This window comes from Lepus europaeus, chromosome 5 (genome assembly GCF_033115175.1).
Source record: "Lepus europaeus isolate LE1 chromosome 5, mLepTim1.pri, whole genome shotgun sequence".
NCBI classification, from domain to species: domain Eukaryota; kingdom Metazoa; phylum Chordata; class Mammalia; order Lagomorpha; family Leporidae; genus Lepus; species Lepus europaeus.
The window spans coordinates 128,754,597-128,776,978 of record NC_084831.1 but is presented as its reverse complement, the minus strand read 5'-3'; the positions used below and the strand labels follow the sequence as shown (position 1 = coordinate 128,776,978).

The 22,382-nt window shown below is 36.6% G+C and overlaps 1 protein-coding gene across 4 annotated transcripts in view; it reads right to left on the bottom strand.

Moving 5' to 3' along the window:
• Window positions 1–1,054: 1,054 nt before the first annotated feature.
• NUF2 (NUF2 component of NDC80 kinetochore complex) overlaps window positions 1,055–22,382 on the bottom strand; it is a 38,270-nt gene continuing 16,942 nt past the window's right edge. For all 4 annotated transcript variants that reach the window (XM_062192656.1, XM_062192655.1, XM_062192657.1 and 1 more), the window contains exons 8-14: window positions 20,314–20,410; window positions 19,141–19,203; window positions 15,574–15,711; window positions 13,544–13,684; window positions 11,699–11,874; window positions 10,372–10,507; window positions 1,055–3,405 (exon numbers count right to left, since the gene is read on the bottom strand). In XM_062192656.1, the coding sequence (XP_062048640.1) occupies window positions 3,271–3,405; window positions 10,372–10,507; window positions 11,699–11,874; window positions 13,544–13,684; window positions 15,574–15,711; window positions 19,141–19,203; window positions 20,314–20,410 (886 nt within the window). In that variant the 3' untranslated portion in view covers window positions 1,055–3,270. The remainder of the gene's footprint in view (window positions 3,406–10,371; window positions 10,508–11,698; window positions 11,875–13,543; window positions 13,685–15,573; window positions 15,712–19,140; window positions 19,204–20,313; window positions 20,411–22,382) is intronic.

Here is a 22,382-nt window from a genome sequence, read left to right as displayed (position 1 = left end):
TCATTTCCCTGTCTTAAGAAAATGTAAAAAGGTTATATGCCCCAAATACTCATTTTCAAGAAGGCTCTGGGAATAAATTCTAAATTTTTAAATTTATCTCCTAATCAAAATAGCCAAATATAAATTTTCATGTGGATTATATTGAGGGCCTCTTCAATAAGGCTTTTGGGGACAAAAATAGGTAAGTGAAGCTATCTAATTACTATAACATGTGCTGATATTTAGTGTGAGAAATGAGTGTTTCTTGCTGAGTTTGAATAAACTTGGCCTCCATGGCTCTGTTATTTGATCACAGAAAAGAAAAAAAAAAAAGGCCATTTCTCAGGTAAACATTTAAGTTACTACCAACTGCATGGTACTATGCTAGACCTGAAAAAAAAAATTTTTTTTTTTTTGACAGGCAGAGTGGACAGTGAGAGAGACAAAGAGAAAGGTCTTCCTTTTTGCCGTTGGTTCACCCTCCAATGGCCGCTGCGGCCGGCGCATCGCGCTGATCCGAAGCCAGGAGCCAGGTGCTTCTCCTGGTCTCCCCCCCATGCGGGTGCAGGGCCCAAGGACTTGGGCCATCCTCCACTGCCTTCCCGGGCCATAGCAGAGAGCTGGCCTGGAAGAGGGGCAACCAGGACAGAATCTGGCGCCCCAACCGGGACTAGAACCCGGTGTGCCAGTGCCGCAAGGCAGAGGATTAGCCTGTTAAGCCACGGCACCGGCCTAGACCTGAAATTCTAAAACAGAAGTACTTACTGGTCCCAAGTGAAAAACATATATAAAAATTCTGATACAAATTATAGTTAAAATAACCACAAAAAAAAAGCTGGCAATTAAGATATTTTTAGTTTATTCCATAAAGAGAAAGGTTCCCTACAAAATATTTAAGAGTTCCATTGAAGTAGTTACATCCAAAGAAGTTAACAGGCATTTATGTTCTAACAATGGATGTTTCAGCAACCTAACAGAAACTGAAACGTTTTATTTTACTGTTTAGTTAAGTATTAATCGGCTATCTGTGCCTATTGGGTGCTGTACAAGTTCTCAAACTTTGGAATCAGATTCGATATTGTTGTCTCATTGTCCTATAAAAGTTTTGATTTTAATATTTGGGTTTTTTTTTCTTCACAGCAAATGCCAAAACCCTAGCCTCACAAACATATGACATGAAAAGGGATATAATGCGGCCTAACAACACCACTGAACTATGGTGAGCTAATACAGTAGTGTCTGACAGATATGAAGTCCTGTTGTTTCCTTTGGAAATTCAAAGTATTCCACAGTTCCTCTTTCAGTTAAAAATTGGCACCCTTGCAAGACAGTTTGAAAGGCCAAAAAACTGCACAGATCACTGATATAAACTAATCTGCACATCAGAATACTCTGATGACTCTGTAGGTGGCTTTGAGACTGGGAGCCTGGTAGGACTGCCCCAAGTTCATCAGGTGACAATGAGAATACAGATTGCAACATGAGCAAATGAGAAGTGAAAAGTAGGTGTGGGCACATTAATCCACAATTCTTGCTACTAGATGGATATAAGGGAGGGAGATTAACAGTCTAAAAGTGGATGAGTTCCTTTTCCAACACAGGCAAAAGCATAGTGATACAGTTCACCACAATGGTTTTAAATATTTGATAATCATATTTGAATATAATTGGTTTCTCTTGCAATCCTGTACTTTTTTTATGCGTGAAGAACATTATTCTGAAAGGGCCCGCTGGGCTTCACCAGAAGAATGCTTTCGTAAGATTTAGACACATACTGGCATTGAATATACAAGACTGAAATTCAGGCGGTATATGACAAATGTATATAAATGTAGAAGTTGTATGAATGTTTAATTCATGACTGAAGCCACAGCTAAAGGTAAAAATTTTCAAGGAGGATTATAGTGGGTATGACAAGGAAGGTCAAGGGAAGAAGCCAAGATGACACAAATGCTTAGGAGATGAACAGAAAACAAGGCCCTTGGATGGAAAAAGTTAAAAAGGACAGAGAACTAAAAGAACCAAGGCAGTGGTGTTTCTGAGACAAATGCAAAGAAGTATTAGATGGGTAGAACTGAGGAAGATAAAGCAATAAAAAGCATCCACAGAATTTTAGGAACTAGGAATTTTCTGGTGATCTTAGAAAAGTTCACAAGATTACTATGGATAAAAATAACAATGTCATGATGAAATGATGAATGGGGAGCAAAACACTCACAAGAAATCTGGTTATAGGGAGTAGGGGGAACATTGCAGTCACTAAAGCTGGAGAAAAGTCCATTTTAAATTTAAGATGACAGAGGTAAGGTCATGTTTTATGCCCACTGACTGGCCTCACTGCACGACTTTACTATGGATCAAAATCTGTGATTATTTAAAGAGAAGCAAGAAAGGGACAGGGCAGTGGTTTGACTGCTTATCCCCTTCTGTTCTTCCCTGGACACCCAGCTTTTGCTGTTCTTTCCAATCCAGGGCCTTTCCCCTCACTGAAAACCTCTATAAACACATGAACATTTTATTAAGCCTGACAAAACCACCTGGAGCTCCCATGACTGTCATACTAACAGATAATAGGAGCTGAGTGTCTACCATGCCAGACACTGTTCTAATCTGATTCTTCTCATAAAATCCTAATAGCATCAATGAAGAAAGAAACACTCAAACTTTCTCTTTCACATAATTACATTAGAAAGTGTGGTATAGTGGGACCATTCCAGACTATCATACAGAGCATGGTCAAATTTTGGCTCAGCTATTTAATTTTTCAAGATCTTCACCTATAAAGTAGAAACAATAAGAAAAAAAAAAAAACCTAACGTTGCTAAAGGGAGAAATAAATGAAATCCCAACTACAATGTTTATAGCACAGTCAGGGCTCAATAATGCCACAACTCTGTCAACAAATTAACAACAGCTATGAAATTAACAGAAAAAATATATATATACACATTTCATAGTCAACAAATTAACAACAGCTATGAAATTAACAGAAAAAATATATATATACACATTTCATAAGTACTGGTTTTTGTTTTGCTCCTCCTCCTACTGACAATAAGGGGGGAAGAATACAGACAGGAATAACTGCACAAGTTACTTTAATTATAAATTAATAAAAGTCTACTTTAAATGCGTATCTAATAACAATTTATATGAGTATATAAAAACTGATTGAGCCAACATTATTTGTTACTTCTGATACTTCTAGTAGTTTCAACTTCACTCTTCCCTTCCCAAACAAAAAATTAAAAGATGGCAAGCCATTTACAAAAAGACAAGTGATGCTGCTAATCAGGTTGACATTCTGAACATCCTCCTCTTCAGTTCAGCTGTTTTTTCATCTATCCTATCATAACACTCCTCTGTTGCCTTTTCAATGCCTTCATGGTATTTCTCCAAAGCAGTTTTCAAGTTTAGAAATATTTCCTAAGTAGAGAATGAAACAGAGTAAGAATTATTCCATGTAACAACCTAAACTAAAAATGAATTAGAAGAATTTCATTTGTATTTATTAATATTTTAAAGACTAAACTTTCATGCTTCCACATGTGCATGTGTGCCTGCTGTTATTAAACATTCATTCTACTGCAAATTCTCAAGTATTTATGGTAACTGAAAAGCTGATTTAAAAAAAAGTAGAGAATAGAAAAAGAGTGGTTACCAGAACCTGGGAAGAATGTAGGGGAGGGACGGATGGAGAGAGGATGGTTAATGGGTACAGGGGTACCACTGGATGAGAGGAATAACTTATAAAGTTCAGTAGCACAGTGGGATAACTATGATTGACAACAACTAATTAAGTATTTCAAAACAGCTAGTAGAGTGGATTTTAAATATTCCCAATACAAAGAAATGATAAATGTCTGAGGTGATAGATATGCTAATTACTCTGATCTAACCATTACACATTATATACAAGTATTGAAATGTCATACTGTATCCCATAAATACTTACAATGTGTCAATTAAAATATATTTTAAAAATTCATTCTGTAAACTATAATAATACATTAAAACAAAGTGGAGACATGGGATAACAGTTAGGGTCCCAAGGAATTCAGAATAAGCTTATAATTACCAAGGAAAAAATTTTACTTTTGAGCTTTCATGTTAAATACCTGGATTATTAAGGATAACTATAACCTCTACATTTGACCCTAATCATTCAAAAGATGTGTAAAGATTTAATAAGTAATCTATAAGACTGAAAAAAAATTAGTATCTTTTAGAGTTGTTTTAATAGATCAGGTATTTCTACTTAAGCAATGATGAGTTTTCATATAAACCTACATGGATATGCTAAGAAGACAAAATGAGAGCTGAACAATTTTAAAAGATTTAATAAAATCAGAACTAAATTATTCTATGTTGTCTTTAATCTCATACTCATTGAACATAATGTTGATCCCCTATTCATTTTTCTTAGACAAAACAATTTGCAAACAATCACACAAGAAACAGTGGTATTCTGTAAGTTTTTTCCAATGAAATCAAACAGCAGCCCTTTTCTAACAGGAGAAGAAAAAAAGTAGTAAATAGATACAATGTTCTCAAAGTACCTCTCTCATTAACTTTTTTTAACCTATAGTTTTGTCTACTACTTATCTTAGCTAAATCCTAATATGGACACTATCTGGCATTGAATAAATTAAATAATTTAATGTAGTATTAACTCATTGTGTTCCAAAAAAGAATACTATTTCTAGCAACTCTGCCACCTATGCAAGTCTGAGAACTATCACTCCAAATTAAGTGAATTAAATAGATGTATAAGGCCAAACACTCAAAAAATCTTAACATTGGTATTAAATAATACAAACTAGGGCATTTTTAGATTCCAATGTCTAAGCAGGCATCAAATTATTATGAATATGACAGAATACAAACCATTGGGAAAACAGAAAATTTCTGAAAGTTTATTTGTTAAATCATGTAGGAAAAATAAGATGAATTAGTTGTTGGCTTGTGTGAATGCCATTTTTAAAAAATCAGCACATTTAAATTTTAACTGAAAAGTGATCCCGGTTAAATATGAGAAAAAGAGAGGGAGGAGATGTACAATTTGGGACATGCTCAATCGGACTTGTCCCAAATGGTGGAGTTAGAAATGTGCCAGGGGATTCCAATACAATCCCATCAAGGTGGCATGTACCAATACCATCTCACTAGTCCAAGTGATCAATTTCAGTTCACAATCAGTTCACTGATAGGTCTAAGAGTCAAAGGGATCACACAAACAAGACTAGTGTCTGCTAATACTAACTGATAGAATCAAAAAGGGAGAGAACGATCCATTATGGGAAGCGGGAGACACAGCAGACTCATAGAATGGCAGATGTTCTAAACAGCACTCTGGTCTCAGCCCTTAAGGCATTCGGATCTGGCTGAAGAGCCCATGAGAGTATTGTAGGCATGGAAAGCCAAGACACTCTGCCAAAAAAAAAAAAAAAAAAAAAAAAAGAAGAAGACCTAAATGAAAGATCTCTGCAAGTGAGATCCCAGTGGAAAGAACGGGGCCATCAAAGAAGGAGGTACCTTTCTCTGAAGGGAGGAGAGAACTTCCACTTTGACTATGACCCTGTCTGAATAAGATCGAAGTCGGCGAACTCAAAAGGCTTCCATAGCCTTGGCAACTCATGACTAGAGCCTAGGGAGATTACTGACGCCATAAACAAGAGTGTCAAATTGTTAAGTCAGCAACAGGAGTCACTGTGTACTTACTTCTCATGTGGGATCTGTCCTTAATGTGTTGTCCAATGTGAAGTAATGCTATAACTAGTACTCAAACAGTATTTTTACACTTTGTGTTTCTGTGTGGGTGCAAACTGATGAAATCTTTAGATACTAAATCGATCTTCTGTATATAAAGGTAATTGAAAATGAGTCTTGATGTGAATGGAATGGGAGAGGGAGCGGGAGATGGGAGGGGTGCGAGTGGGAGGGAAATTATGGGGGGGTGGAAGCCATTGTAATCCATAAACTGTACTTTGGAAATTTATATTTACTAAAAGAAAAAAAATAAAAAGAAAAAGAAAAAAAGAAATGTCACACTATAGCACATAAAAAAAAAATCAGCACATTTAGCAGTTGTAAATCAATTTAACCTCCTAGTTCTATTGGGGTATATGTTTATTCACAGTAAAAAGAAAGTTGAATAAATTTACTAAAAAGCTATTACTTGTGAAAAAGTATCAAAACTAAGTGTGGCTAAATAAGGATACATGATCTATGAATATCTAAAGCAACCACTTAAATATGCACAAAGGAATACTCTCCTGAGAATAAACATGAGCAGACTTCCAGTGAGTCAATTCCAGAGGTAGAGCCACAATAAATGAATGAAACAGCCAAGCCTAATTCCTGCTGCAAGTCCGCAGAAGCAAACATCTGAAGTCCTAAGCCAACCAAAGCATTCAGAGACCTTCCCATGCTAGTAATGTACAACGAATATCACAATGAAGACTGGGCAAAGTAGTTAGAACAACATAGCAGTTGAACAATTGTACCTTAAGGTTTGATCAATTACTCTATGCCAAACTGAAGCAAAAAATACAATGCAGTGAAGAACTTAGTTCTACTCAACATGTTTATCTTGGAGAAAAAGGAATGGAAATCAAGATTGCAGGTTACACTACAAAATGAGAAATAATGAATGTGAATGATAGATTTAAACTGATTTTGATATTTTGTAAATATAGGTTGAATAAGTAAAACAAAATCTTAAAAACCCACTATTATTTCTTAATAGTAAAATCCTGAATAAAAAGTTATTACTGGAGCACAGCAGGTTAAGCTGCTGTTATGACACTGGCATCCTACATGAGCACCAGTCAGAGTCCCGAACTCCCAATCCAGCTCCCTGCTAATGCACTTGGGAAAGCAGAAGATGGCCCAACTGCTTGGATCCCTGCCACTCATATGGGAAACGCAGATGGAGTTCCAGGTTCCAGGCTTTGGCCTTGTCCAGCCCTGGCTGTTGTAGTCACTTGGGGGAATGAACCAAGTGGATGGAAGATTTCTCTCTGTAACTCTGCCTTTCAAATAAAATAAATCCTTTAAAAAAAAAAAAAGTAATAATCAGGTTAAAAGCATGGTTAAGAAAATCTTAATTCAGCAGAATTCTATGTGTAAGACAGGGCTCCTTTAATTGATCACAAGCTCAATGAGTCTAAGGCAAGCTGCTGCTACTAAAAATCCAATTCAATATTATGCTTAACAAAAGAATTGCACTTTGGGGTTAGCCATTCTTATTTACTTATTTTTAATTTTTAAAAAAGATTTATTTCTTTATTTGAAAGGCAGTGACAGAGAAAGAGGGAGGGAGAGAGGGAGGGAGAGAGAGAGAGAGAGAATCTTTTGTCTACTAGTTCACTCTGCAAATGCCCCCAAAAGTCAGGTTGATGCTGAATAGGCTGAAGCCAGTAGCCAGGAACTCCATCCCGTTTGCCCACGTGGATAGCAGAGGCCAAAGCACTGAGGCCATCCCACACTGCCTTCCCAGGCACATTAGCAGGCAGCTGGATTAGAAGTGGAGCAGCCAAGACTTTAATCAGCACTCTACGTGAGATGCCCACATTACAAACGATGTCTTAACCTGCTATCCCACAATGCTAGCCCCTATTTTTTTAAGTTTTTGAGAGGCAGAGACTGAGAAAGAAAGGCAGTTAGATATAGAGTTCCCAGCTACTGGTATGTTCTCCAAGTGCCCTCAATGACCCAGCCAGGCTGAAGCCAGGAGCTAAGAACTCAAGCCAGGTCTCCTAGTGAGTGGTAGGAACCCAATTACTTGAGCCATCACCACTGCCTCCCAGGGTCTGTATTAGCAGGAAGCCAGAGTCAGGAGCCAGAGCTGAGTATTAAACCCAGGTACTCCAACACAGGACAAGAGCATCTTAACTGGTAGACTAACTGCTGTCAAGGAGTTCTACATTTCAAATGGAATAATGTTAAGAAGTAAACAGAATAGAAAAGACAGTAAGAAGGATAGTAATGAATCTGAAAATCAATCTATCTAGAGAATGGCTAGAAAATAGGCTGACTAACCTAAACAAAAGAAATTTGAAAGTACCCATGATTATTATCCACAAATGTCTGAGGAATTAAGTTGAAGAGGCTACAGATTTTTCCAAACAGTTGAGTTCAACAGAATACAGAAATTAATATTTTAAATTCAAAATAAAAAATAACATTCTTACTAACTAAAACTGTCCTTGTAGAACAGCATGTAGTTTTATAACTCCATACAACTGAAAACAATTACGCAGAGCCTGTCAGAACTTCTCAAAAGCCATGCTAAAAAATACAAATTCAAGGGCCAACCTGGTAGATTCTAAATAATATATTTGGATTGGAGTTTGTTCATTTAAAATTTCCCCATTCAATTTGAATACAAAGTATTTTGAGAAACATGCTAGTTGGCCTTTCAATTCTTTTTTTTTTTTTTTTTTTTTTTGACAGAGAGTTGGACAGTGAGAGAGAGACAGAGAGAAAGGTCTTCTGCCTTCCCAGGCCACAGCAGAGAGCTGGACTGGAAGAGGAGCAACCAGGCCTAGAATCCGGCATCCATATGGGATGCCAGCACCGCAGGCGGAGGATTAACCAAGTGAGCCATGGCACTGACCCCGGCCTTTCAATTTTAAAAATATGTATGGAAAGTATATTACATATAAGGCACCAACCTAGGCACGGTTTTATATGACACACTAACGTTAACAAGACATGGTTGTTACTGTCAAGAAATGTAAAATTGCTATTGGTGAGACATATACACTCCCAACAGGTTGGTAGTGTTATACAAGGTAGACACAGGCATCTTTCACAATTGCTAGACAAAGATAGCTCAAATTTGAATTAGTAACTAGTTACTAATTAATAGCTGGTTTATTAACTGTAGTTAGACTACATAAAGACACATAAGTATTTGTTGACTTGGTTTATGTAAGAGGTAGGATCAGATAATCACCTAACATCTTTCTAATCCTCATTCTAGAGTTAAAAGGCCAAAGACTGAGTCTTGGTGACTAACCAGTTAAGGGGCAGGAAAAAGACAGATGGAGAATAAAAAGAAAAGAACAGAAAAAGCCCAACAATGTATTGGGCAGACCATGGAAGAGAAACATGACCATTTTCTTTTACATTCCTTTCATTTCCTTTTTCCCTTCCAACTGAAGTAGCATTATCTCAGGGCTACTCCATTACAAGGATAATAGAAAAGGCACTATAAATAAAAGTAAAAGGAAAAACCCTAGGTGTCAATTTCTACTCCAGAGAATTAATAAGAATGGATTTTAAGCTTCACATCAGTCCTTCCAATATGACGAACCAGAACACTAATGAGTATCTGGAAAAGATCAAACAGCGGCTGTTTGAGAACCTGAGGATGCTGCCACACGCGCCTGGGGTCCAAATGCAGGCGATTCCTGAGGATGCCATCCCGGAGGAGAGTGGTGATGAGGATGAAGAGGACCCTGACAAGCGCATCTCGATCTGTTCCTCTGACAAACGAATTGCCTGTGAGGAGGAGTTTTCTGACTCTGATGAGGAGGGAGAGGGCGGGCGCAAGAATTCTTCCAACTTCAAGAAAGCCAAGAGAGTCAAAACAGAAGATGAAAAAGAGAAAGATGCCGAAGAGAAGAAAGAAGTCGCAGAAGAGGAGAAAACGAAGGAGGAGAAGCCAGAAGCCAAAGGGGTCAAAGAGGAGGTCAAGTTGGCCTGAGCAGACGTCTCCAGATCTGGCTCCTGGCCGCTTTCCCACCTTTCTCCCTTAACCCCTCAAGATTTTATATTTTCTATTTCTGTGTATTTATATAAAAATATATTAAATATAAATATCCTGAGGACTAGACAAGAACCAAGGCCCTGAGGCCAGGGTAGCCAAGCTGGGTAAACTCTTATAGCTGCTGCCCTGCCAGCCATCCCTCCCCAGTTCGATTTTAAACCACAAAAGGCTCCAGGTGTGGGTAGAAGGGAGCTACAAGACACACTAAGGTGTCTCCCTACCAGGTATGGAAAGGTGCCCCCTGTTGAACATTCTAGGAGGGTAGGGGTGGCTGGGTCCTCAGGGACTTCCTATTCTTTCCAGCCCCTAAGGTGACATTAGCCATTTTTAGGTTGGTTCTGTTGTCGTCATACCATCCCGCTGGCCTCAGGTGAGCCCCAAAACTAGTGCTGCCCGCCCTCAGTCTTCCCCAGCTCTGCAGGTGGAGGCTGGCGGCCTAGCTTCCTTTTTGAGATACTATTTTCATTTTTGTGCGACTCTTTGTAATAAAATGGTACCTTCCTATACCCAAAAAAAAAAAAAAAAAAAAAGAATCCTCATAATTAGGAATGACATGAATTTACATTTTAAACTCATGTGATTATCTGAAGCTAATTTCTTTTGAACACACTCACCTGAGACTTCAGTTTTTCCCTTTCGGTGGCATCTTTTAGTTGTTGAATTGCAGACTTAATTTTTTGGATTTCTTGATTTATTGTAGTTACTCGCTCACAGACAGCACCTCTTTTTTCTTGAACTTTATTGCAATCCCTACAGGGAAACAGTGACAGTTAATAGATAATTCCTCTTAAGCATCTAAAAAGGTAAACACTCAATTCTAATTTTGATTCCAAAGTGATCAGTGTTTGACAAAAGTAAAACTTTTCTCAAGGAACAAAGGGAAATAGATGAAAATCCTGAAATGCGATGCTACACATCATGACATACAGTGAAGTCTTCACCAAAAAGACATTCTTTAAAATGGAGGTTTTTAAGTTACACTTCCCCAGTTGAACCAGCACAACCTTTCTGTAAGGCAGTTTGGCAACAAATACGAAGTCCTCAGGTTCTGCCCTTTTTCTTCATTTGTATGAGGCAGTGTGGAGGAGATGCTCAAACCCTACTGAAAGAATGGCATCCTGGACATGTGTGGGACATGTATTCTGAAAACACATTCTTGGGATGATGGGGAAGAACTCTATTAATGAAATATCTCAACCTATTGGCTAAAAAACCCCAATGTTTAGCAAAGTATTAATTCTTCCTTAAATAAAAACAGTAAGACTTTTCCTCAAAATGTGGATGTGACAACTCTATTGGCCAACTGGACCAGTGGACTTATCCTAATGCAACCACAGACCACCATCTCTAAAGTGCACTGAGGCTTCTGCCTCACTGCGTTCCTGAAAGCAAGATGGGTCATGAGCAGCTCTACTGGAAGCTACCCAGAAAAACTTGGCTAGGGTTCTCACTCTTGCCACATCTGCTCAAACAGCATGGTCTAATCCAGAAATATGGCCTCAATACGTGCCACCAATGTTTCCGTCAACATGAAGGATATTGGCTTCATTAAGTCATGTTAAATGATTTTCTCTGAATAGGTTGTCCAAGACATCAATGGTATGGAAAACCATTCTGGCTCTGTGTACACAAAATTAAACTTCAATTAAGAAAATACAGCGTGCTGAAAAAAGTAGTAACACCAATACCCTTTCTGAAGAATTACACAAAGGCACTACAATCATGGTATCTAGAAAAGGAAAAAAACCTCATAGCTAAAACACCTCCAAATCTAGACAAAGCATTATAAGTTTCATAATTAACTCATCTGTTTTAGTCACCTGAAGGTAGAATACCTTCCAGAAAATATGCATATTGTAGTTTGGGACTCCTGGACGGGGAAGATGTATTAGCTTTTTCTAATTACTTTCTAATGCACTAAAATTGAAAAGAACTGCATACTCAATTACTGAGCGTTTGTACTGCTTAACATCCTCATGCTTCTTATTTATTTTGAATTGTGCTGTGGCAAGTTTTTCCTTCTTCACAATCATCAGTCGTTTGAATGAATTTTCTTCAGTCTTCAATCTCTTCAGTTCTGACTCATCACTCTCAATTTGGTCCTCCAAATTCAGGCTCTATGTTTTAGGAGAAGTATTTGAAGTCAATACAACCAATTAAAGAAAATGAAAAAGTTATTATCTATGATAAGCTTTAATAAAATATAATTTTAAAATGAATAAAACTGTTTAAACCCAGAAAGCCCAGCAGAAAAATGCCACTCTAACTAAAGGAGATGACAAGAAAGAAAGAAAGACACAGTAACTCGAGAGATACTTTGATGAACTATCCTGAGCTAGGACAGGAACAGAGACACAGTAAGAAGATGGGCTCCAAGGCTAGGGTTGAGAGTCAGGGTCTGAGATAAGATAGTAGCACCAGCATCCCATATGGGCACTGGTTTGAGTCATGGATGCTCCACTTGTGATCCAGCTCCCTGCTAATGCACCTGGGAAAGCAGCAGAAGATGGCCCAAGTCCTTGGGCCCCTGGACCCACGTGGACCCAGAAGAAGCTCCTGGCTCCTGATTACAGATTGGCTCAGCTCCAGCCATTGTGGCCATTTGGAGAATGAACCAGCAGATGGAAGACCACTCTGTGTCTTTATGTCTCTCTGTAACTCTGTTTTTCAAACAAATAAAATAAATCTTAAAAAAAAAAAAAAAGGTAAGTCCACATAATATTTAAAAAAAAACCAAACAACAAGAAGAAAAGGTAGACCTTAGACAAAATGCAAAACAGGACTTGTCAATCTTTTTTTGGTGATTCCTGATGGCAGATAAGAGGACTATGAAGTTAGGAAAGAATACTTCAGGCAGTATCACCTTATTGTCCTCAAAAAAAAAAGAAAAAACAAAACAAACAAAAAAAAAAAAACAACTGTTTTCACTAATATGTTAGAAACCCAGCAGGCAGTCTAGATTAAGATGATGAGTTAAGAAGTGGAAAAGAATTTTCAGGTGTCTAGCCCGAGAAACTTAAGTGACAACAATAGCTCTCATTTTTTAGGGCAGAGACATTAAATGTCATAAACTTTAAATCTCTATATAAATCTTAGATATGGGGCCAGTGCAGTGGTGTAGCTGGTTAAGCCACTGACTGCAGTGCCAGCACCCCATATGGACACCAATTCGAGTCCCAGCTGCTATACTTCCTGATTCAATTCCCTGTTAATGTGCCTGGGAAAGCAGTGGAGGATGGCTCAAGTGCTTGTGCCCCTGTACCCATGTGGGAAACCAGAAAGAAGCTCCTAGCTCCTGGCTTAGGCTTGGCCCAGCCCAGGCTGTTATGCCATTTGGGGACTGAACTAGAGGATGGAAGACCTCTCTCTGTGTCTTTCCTTCTCTTTGTAACTATGCCTTTCAAATAAAATAAATTTAAAACATAAAGAAAATAAAATAATCTTAGGTACAATGTTGGGCGCCATGCTGAAACTTTATGCTTACTGATTATAAGATCATTTCCAAGTATTTTAACACATTTAAAATTACATTACCATTTTCCAAAATATACATGCCAATGGTCTATGTTCATTCTTACCCATTTCTTCTTAGGGCTAAAATGGTAGCTATTGCTCTGTTTAATAAGAAAACTGTCTTATTTCCCAGCATATAGTGCTATATCAATTATACTTAGAACGATCTTTTTTTTTTTTCCAGGAAAAAACTAACAAAATGTGAAAACAAATCCAAGGAATTACAGAAAGATATTACATAATAAAGACATGAAGACTCTATACCATACAAACCTCTTTTAAAATGGTGGTTAGTTTTTCCCTATTATCTGCAAGGTCCTGTATCTTCTTTTGATATAACTGCACCTCTAACTGACAGGATGGCAGGCGGTCTACTGAATCTCTGTAGATTTCATATTTTTCCATCACTTCTTGCTTTGAAAAAAGAAAACAGAGACCACAGTGTTATTCTCCTTTATGAAATGGCAATGTCAATTTTTTGCTCTTTAATAATTTCTGCACTTAAAACTGAAAGCTTCAGAGAACAAGTTTCTAAATCAGTAACCCAGCACTTTTACTGACAAGTGTCCACACACATATAATTATGCTTAACTGTCAAATATCTACCCTCAGATAAAGGAAAAGTGCCCTATTTTACTATAGCATTCATTGAAATATCTTCCAAGGGTTATTTATGAAGACATTAAAATAGTTCACTCTGCAAATACTCAAACCACTTCTGATTATTACTGGGCAATCATATTACCATTTATAATCTTCCCATTCATTTACATAATTGTTATTACTACAGCTAGTTATTTTAAGAAGATTAATTCCTCTTCTAATATTTAAAAATGAATACACATTTACCACAATCACTGTAACAATACAAAGACTTCTCCCTTCTCCCCATTGGCCTGCCCCCTGGTCCCACCTTATTCACTAGTTCTATATCTCTGCAGTGAGATGCCCAGTCGCATTACTGCTCAGTTTTCTATGATGTCTTTTTCTTGCTATTTCACGGATACTTCTTGCATATCAGACATAATCCTCTTACCTGACATATGCAATTTAAATATGTTCCAATAAGCCTAGTTTTTGGGTTCCCAATCTTAATTTTTTTTAAAAAAAATCCCAGTTAAAGATTAAATACGTTCTCCTAAATTTGTTATATTTTATCTTTTAATACACAGAATTTATTTTTCTAACTGGCATAAGGGATAGACCCAACTACCTTTCCTTCAAGTTGAATATCTAATATCTAATTGAAACAGAACTTTCTTTTAGATGAACCATCCTTTCCACCTAGATACATAAAGCCATTTCTGGGCTCTCATTTCTATTATGATAATTTTTGTTTACTTCTGTATGATAATATTAATTATCAGGAGTCGTCTTAATAAGCTCAGAGATAAGCCATACTTTTTTTCATCAGTAGCTTAAAAACCTTGCCTCATAAATGATGCTAAGTTGTCTATCCACTTCTAATTTTGTCCTATCCCACTTCAAACCACCTCCCAGTGATCTCTAACCTTGAGCATACCTTGATCCCTCTTCACAGAATTCATATACGCTAATCCCTCTGCCTTGAATGTGCTTCCATGTAAAATTTACTGATAACTGTTAATCGTTCAGATATTATATATATTATATTATATATTATATTATATTTATTATTATATTATATTTCCTCTTCTGATTCTCACAATACTAAATTGGCCCCCCTCCATAACATTATTTTAAAACACCCTATTTTTTCTCTGTTTTGTTTTTTAAAATGGATTTTAATTTTTTAGAGCAGTTTTACATTCAAGCAAAATTAAACAGAGGGGACCAAGATTTCTTGTACACCTTCAGGCTCCACACATGCATGCCCTTTACTCTGTCAAAGTACATACTATGATTTCTAATTATGCAATTGTTTACAAAATCGCTTAATATTTTTCTCATGTATACTAAAACAACTAGATCTTGGGAGTACGTAACTGTTGTTTTCAAGGAATTTATTGATATGTTAGATTCTCAGGGTCAACACAATTGCATAGTAGTTACTACAACATGATTCTCATCAATTCACATGTTCAGAATATTTGTTTTCACCACTCACAGCAAACTCTCAAAACTCTGCTAAACAACTTATCTCATGTCTTGAAACTTTTCCCCTCTATATCTAGTTTTAAGAAGAGATATAACTGGAGGCAAATTCAAAAAGTGAAAGAGGAAGTAAGTAGAGATAATCTAGGATCCAGAAAATTAACACAATTAAACAAGACTGGCCAAAAAGAAAACACATAGGAAAGAATTAAAATGAAAAGGAAACTCACCCTGGAATTTTTAAGCTTCTGGACTGTATCTTTCATTTTTTCTTTATAATTCTTCAGTTTCTCTGGAGAATCCACAATTTTTGTTTTCAAACTGTCTTGTATTTCTTTCAAAGAAACTACTGACAGCTTTAGTTCATTCTGTTCAGAAAACATTTTTATATATAATATATAATAAAATGGTGATTTACCACATCAATCATGGAAAAGAACAAAAAACTAGTCCCACATTCACTGTAGAGGGGTAAAATTAAATTTTGACCATATTACTTGCCTGCTTACTTGCTCATGATTAAGTGTATGCCAAAAGGCAAGCTCCCTAGCATGACACTCAAGCTCCTTCATTACACAGCTACTACCTTCCTTTTCAGTTTCATCTGTCACAAGTTGCCTACTATATCCTATAATATGGTAATAATTGTTTTTAGTTTAGACAATTCTAAGTGATACCTTTTTTAAATTTTTAAAAAAGATTTATTTATTTACTTATTTGAAAAAGTGACACACAGAGACAGAGGGAGAGAGAGAGAGAAAAAGTAGTATCTTCTAGCTGGTTCACTCCCCAACCAACCACAATGGCTATGGCTGGGGCAGGATGAAGCCAGGAGCTTGGAATTCCATCCCGGTCTCCAACATGGGTGGCAGGGGCCCAAGTACTTGGGCCATCTTCCACTGCTTTCTCAGGTATATTAATAGGCAGGTAGATCAGAAGCAGAGCAGCTGGGGCTTGAACTGGCACTGTGATATGTGATGTCAGTATTGCAGGTGGTGGTTTAATGCACCAAACCACAACTTCTAGCTGCTAATTCTTTGATAAGTATGATTCTCCTAGAAAATCAGCATGCCACTCCTGTCTGCCCACTGAATTTCTATTGATCCTTGAAAATCCTGCTACCATTTCCTTTACATTCCTTCTGTAAATAGCATAATTAATGTATTACAAAGCTATAAATAAGGGTTTAATACCTGTTTCCAAATTGGCCATGCAATTTGGAGTTGTTATCTTTGTTCTCTGAGTCTCCAAAGAGCACTGAGAAGATGCTCAATATATGTTTGTTGAATCAAAACAAAATCCTTGGGGCTGGTGCTGTGGTAGAGGAGGTAAAGCTGCTGACTGTAGCACTGGCATCCGATATAAGTGCTGGTTCAAGTTTCGGCTGCTTCATTTCTGATCCAGCTCCCTGCTAAAGTGCCTGGGAAAGCAGTGGAAGAAGTGCTTGTGTACCTGCACCCACATGGGAGAACCAGAAGAGCTTGCTGGCTCCCAGCTTCAGCATAGCCCAGCTGTGGCCATTGTGCCCATTTGAGGAGTGAACCAGTGGATGGAAGACCTCTTCCTCTCTGTATCTCCCTTTCTCCATCTCGCTCTCTAACTCTGCCTTTCAAATAAATAAATCTTTTAAAAAAAAAACAAAAAGCAAATTCCTTCTCATGAATTTCCCCCATAGAGGGAAGCAAAGTGTAGGCTATCCAGATAGTCTCTTAGAACTTTTCTGCAAATCTAAAAATTGTATATTAAAAAAAACTCATATGAACCTTCTTTCTCAAATACTTGTTGATAGTGTATATATTGTTTTCAGATATTATGATTCCACACACTGACATGAAAGATTTCTCAGCAATATTAAGCAAAAGAATTGATTCACAGATCAACATATAAAACAGATCAATTCTGTGAACAAAATTGTTTCTACAAAAAAACCGACATGTTTCCACAAAAACAGAACCACCAAAAAGTGACAAGTGACTATATGTGCATGTGATGTCACAGAGAAAGAACAGTGTTACCTCTAGGTGAAGAGGGCCGGGAAAAGAAGAACTTTAATTTGAGTATTTTATAAGATGGATGTTTTGTTATATGACTTCTGTAATTTGTCTAAATTTTAACTTAAAAAAAGGTTCTTACCTTTTGAATGGCTAACTCAGAGGCCAAAACTGAATGTCTGAAATACTGCATTTCTGTTATTTCTATATACTCCATCTTGGAGTCAGCAAACCACCATACTATCTACTCTTAACGCTCTACAAAATTAGTCATGTTGTTTACAACAGTGTTGACTTTCACTACTTTTCTTCCCTTTATGAAAAGCTAAACTTGATATAATTACAAGGTGATTTTGTTTTAACCTAGTTTTAAATGAGACAAAAACAAATGAGTAATAAAATTGAGCCACAGTCAGTACTACTCAGAAGAAGGCATTTGCCAATAAACAAAAAAAAAAAAAAAGACATATGATAATAAAGTACATTTCAGGTATATCTAAAATATATATGTTAAAATAATAGGGAAAACATACTACTGAAAAGTAGTAAGATGAATGGGACAGGCCTTCCTATGTACACAATTAAAGTCCAAAATGATAAAGACCATAACTATAAGACACATAATTAGACAGTTAACATCTTATTAATGGAGATTTTTTTAAACAAGCTATACAAATAGTTTAAAAAATGAGAGTAACTACAAATCACTGAGATGTAAAAATCACTAGAATTAAAGACATCAAATTAAAAATTGAAGTTTTTCTCTGTAAGAGAAAAAAATGAGTATCAAAGGAAAACACTAAAAACATCCAATTTGGCAAGGGTGTAGAGAAAGGAACATACACGTTTTATTGAAGTTAGTTTCAATATGTGTCAACTGTAAATGTTTATTTCTTTTGACCCAGAAATCCTAAACTTGGGAATTTATTCTAATATAAAAAGCAGGAGCTGTGTTGTGGTGTGGCTGGTGAAGCCACCACTTGTGATACTGACATCTAATATCGGAGTGCCAGTTCAGTTCCTGGTTGCTCCACTTCCTACCCAGCTCCCTGCTAACGTGCATGGGAAAGTAGCAGAAAATGGCCCAAGGCCCCTGCTATTCACGTGGGAGACCTGGATGAAGCTAAGGGCTCCTGGCTTCTGCCTGGCCCAGCCCCGGCCTTTGTGGTCTCACTTGGAAAGTGGACAAGCAAATGGAACACCTTTTTCTTTCTTTCTGTCCCTTTCTCTGCCACTCTTTCAAATACATAAAGCAAATCTTAAAAAAAAAAAAATCAATCCGATGCAGAAATATACATTAAGTTCAGATATATGTTAACACTCATATACATACATTTATGGTTAGCAAAAAACAAGCAACGTAAGTACTGGGAGACTCAAAGAATCCACATTATGGTACATATAAACAATGCATAACAATATACAGCCATTAACACAACAAAGATCTATTGGCAACTCCTGATAACTATTTGGACTATACTGTTAAGTCAGGATAAAAGGCAGCTTGGAACATATTGAATGTAATACAATTAATGTAAAGTTACACACATATATGTAAATTTGCATAAAGAATGAAATCTATGATATATATCAGATGGAATGGTAAGAGCTCGGTTTTGTTTTTTTTTTACCTTCTTCATCCATTTCTATATTTCAATATTTTGTAAAACAATAGACATCTGTTACATTCAAACTTAAAGTTTTATTTTCAAGGAAAAACATAAGAAATATTTGATTAAATAACACACACTACTAAAATATTCCTCTAAAATACACATTCAAACTTTAAATGCTAAAGTTGCTTACCAAGCGTTTGGTTTTCTCTGAAATCTCTGACTTCTTTTGGGAATTTCCTTCCTGCAGCACTAGCTAAAGGAAAAAGCAGCAAATGCTTTACAATAAATCAAATCAGATTCACATTCAGCCACTCACTGCTTTCTCATAAAATAAATGTAAGAAAGGAATTAAGTGAGTTAGACGAGATATTCTTAAATGTTCTCCATTCACAATGTCCATAGGCCAAAAAAAACTAAGAGTTTCTTTACTAAGTAATTAAGCATAAATAACTGTACACATATACATATCCTGACAATAGGGAGCCCATGGAAAAAACAATACATAGTAGTTGAAAGGAAAAATATTTTTACCTTATCCTCAAAACAACCACCACTACTTCCAAATTGGATGTTTCTATATAAATTCACATACCTTGGAATCAGACTGGACATAGACATAATTACTTCCTGTTCCACAATGATTTTCATGATATTGCTTCTTTTTTTTATTTAAGGTAAATAAATTTCATGTACTTCATATATATAGATTTAGGAGCACAGTGATAACTTCACACCCTACCTCCCTCCTGCTCACACTCCTACCTTTCCTCTTCCTCTCTCATTCTCTTCTCTTAATGTCTACAATGAACTACTTTCAGTTTACTTTATCTCGTAAGATTAACTCTACACTAAGCAAATAGTTCAACAAATAGTAAGAAGAAAAAAAGCACTATTGGTTGCTTTCTATTGTAGAAATTGCAGTATGTAGAAAAAATCCAGCTTCCCATAGATATGAAAGGAAAGTAATATGATCTCACAACAAAACTGCCATATGCTAATAATAGTTCAACAGGTAAATGACAAATGTTATTACAGGGTTTCCCAGGAAAATTCACAGTAATATCTGGAGACACCCTTGAGGGTTTGCTGCAGTCTCCAGTTTGCCACAGAATGTAGTTTAGGGACAAGAGAATACTAAAAAATTGCATTCAACACTATAGTACATAATTTTGACAACACAAACCATCATGACTGTACATGGGCAAAACAATCACACATCATTATAAGAAGCACAAATAGGCACAGCAATCAATATATTCCAATTATTTTGCAACTAATGCAATGTGCTCTTACCACCAGTACACGCCTTACCACACCTATAAAAAAAATTTTTTTTAATTTGAAGGTGTGTCACAACAGATACCGTTTTTTGACGGAACTCCTGATTCAGTGATTGTTGCAGCTCCTGAATATCATCTGTAAGTTGCTTAAACTCCTCTTGCTCTTCAACTGGAACAGAACTAAAGATAATAAATTAAAATAACGTTTATTCCTAATTTTGAAGGGTCAAAATGAAGTCCCTGCCCTTAAATAACTGAGATGAAGAAAATATTGTTTTCACTGTTCCTGAACTCCATCCTTTCCTATGACAGTCTACCAAAGAGAGAAAATAAACATCAGATGAGCTCCATTAATTTTCTACCATCAAATCTACAACTCATCTTCTACCACCTACCCCTTCTAACTCCATTTGTAATAAAGTGAAAATGGTATTCCTTTTCCTGTTCAATGCTAATTTCTCCACTTCACTCTGGCTCTCATCTCTTGACATCTCTTACTCTCTCATACCATCCGTTCCTCTGCTGTAGTCCTTGCAAACAACACTTGGACATGCTCAAATCTCTTGCATGCTTATTCTTAACTTTAGTTCCTGCTCACCTATTAGCCATCTGTTTTCATACTCCTATAAGTTCCCAGTTTATAGCATTTGTCCACTTCTCTATTAAGTTACCTTTTCCTCTATCAATTTGTATACTAGGATACTGCAGGGCTTTGGTTAATAGAATTGGTAATGTTTTGCAGCATTGTGTCACTTTTCTTTTGATGTGACTTGTGGTGTCTTATGCTAAATTTTAAGATCTACTGCCCTTTCCCAGTCTTTCAGCCTACTGCTGCTTATAAAGGCAATGTATACCAGGGGTAGGTTAGAAAAGGTCTCAACCGAAATAAAAAGCCTAAGGACATCAACAAATTAGAAGGGATATAATTTAAAAAAAAAATTTTGTTCAAAATCAATATAAATGGTCCCCAATTTAAAATGGCTCCACATAAACAATTTTTTTCAACTTTACAAGGACACAAGAGTGATAGAAACCCTATTAGGAATTTTGATCTTTTGTGCAATGTGCGGTCTAAGACTTTCTTATGGGCTGAGCACAGCAGTGAACCATATCTCCTAATCAGCCACGTAATCGTGAGGGTGAACCACCAACACTCTACAGCACACTACGTGGCTCAGCATGTTCAGATGTTCAGTACTCTCTCAGTACTGAGTGTATTAAATTCATTTTCAAGCTGTAGGATTTTCAGCATACAACTGGGTGGTATGTCCCTATAAGCCCCTATACCAGGATATATGTAGTAAGAGGGTGTGGAGCATCTGTATATATGAGGGTACTTTAAACAGTTTGTGGAAAATAGACTTAAAAGATTATTTTGGTGCAAAAAAATTGAAATTTATGCAAATGAAGAATCTTCAAAAAGTTTATTAAAATGTTTATGAAAAAACATGGATTTCAAAATTCTATGGTGCCAAAATCACCATCTTTTTGGAGCTGGTGTTGCGGTATACCAGATAAAGCCATTGCCTGTAATGCCAGCATACCATATGGGTGCCAGGCCATGTCCTACTGATTCACTTCTGATCCAGCACCCTCATAATGGCCTGGGAAATGCAATGGAAAGTGGCCCAAATGTTTGGGCCCCTGACACCTCTGTGGGAGAGCCAGATGAAGCTCCTGGCTCCTGGTGTCAGCCTGGTTCAGACTTGGCCATTGCAGCTATCTGGGGAATGAACCAGTGGGTGGAAGATTCCTCTCGCTCTCTCTTCTCTCTGTATAACTCTTTTAAATAAATACATAAATCTTTAAACTTTTAAAAGTATTCTCAAATAAGGAAGGCCAAAAAGCATAATTGTTTATTGAGCTTTTTCTATGATCTGTGGGTCAAAACAAAACAAAACAAATTCTGTCTTAGGAACAAAAATTTTAACAGAGTTAACAGATCTAAAGGAAGAAAGAGTCTGGACAGTTAATTCATCTACCTGAGATATTCCATATATAATTCAGGGAGGAAGTTAAGAGTTTAAACAAATCAGGCTAACATACTGAAGAGAAAGAAACCAAAGAGTAAATAATATAATTAAGAGAATAAAAACTAAATTTTGTCTGTTTTGTTGGACAAGGCAAACTTAAATACCATTTATTAAAGAAG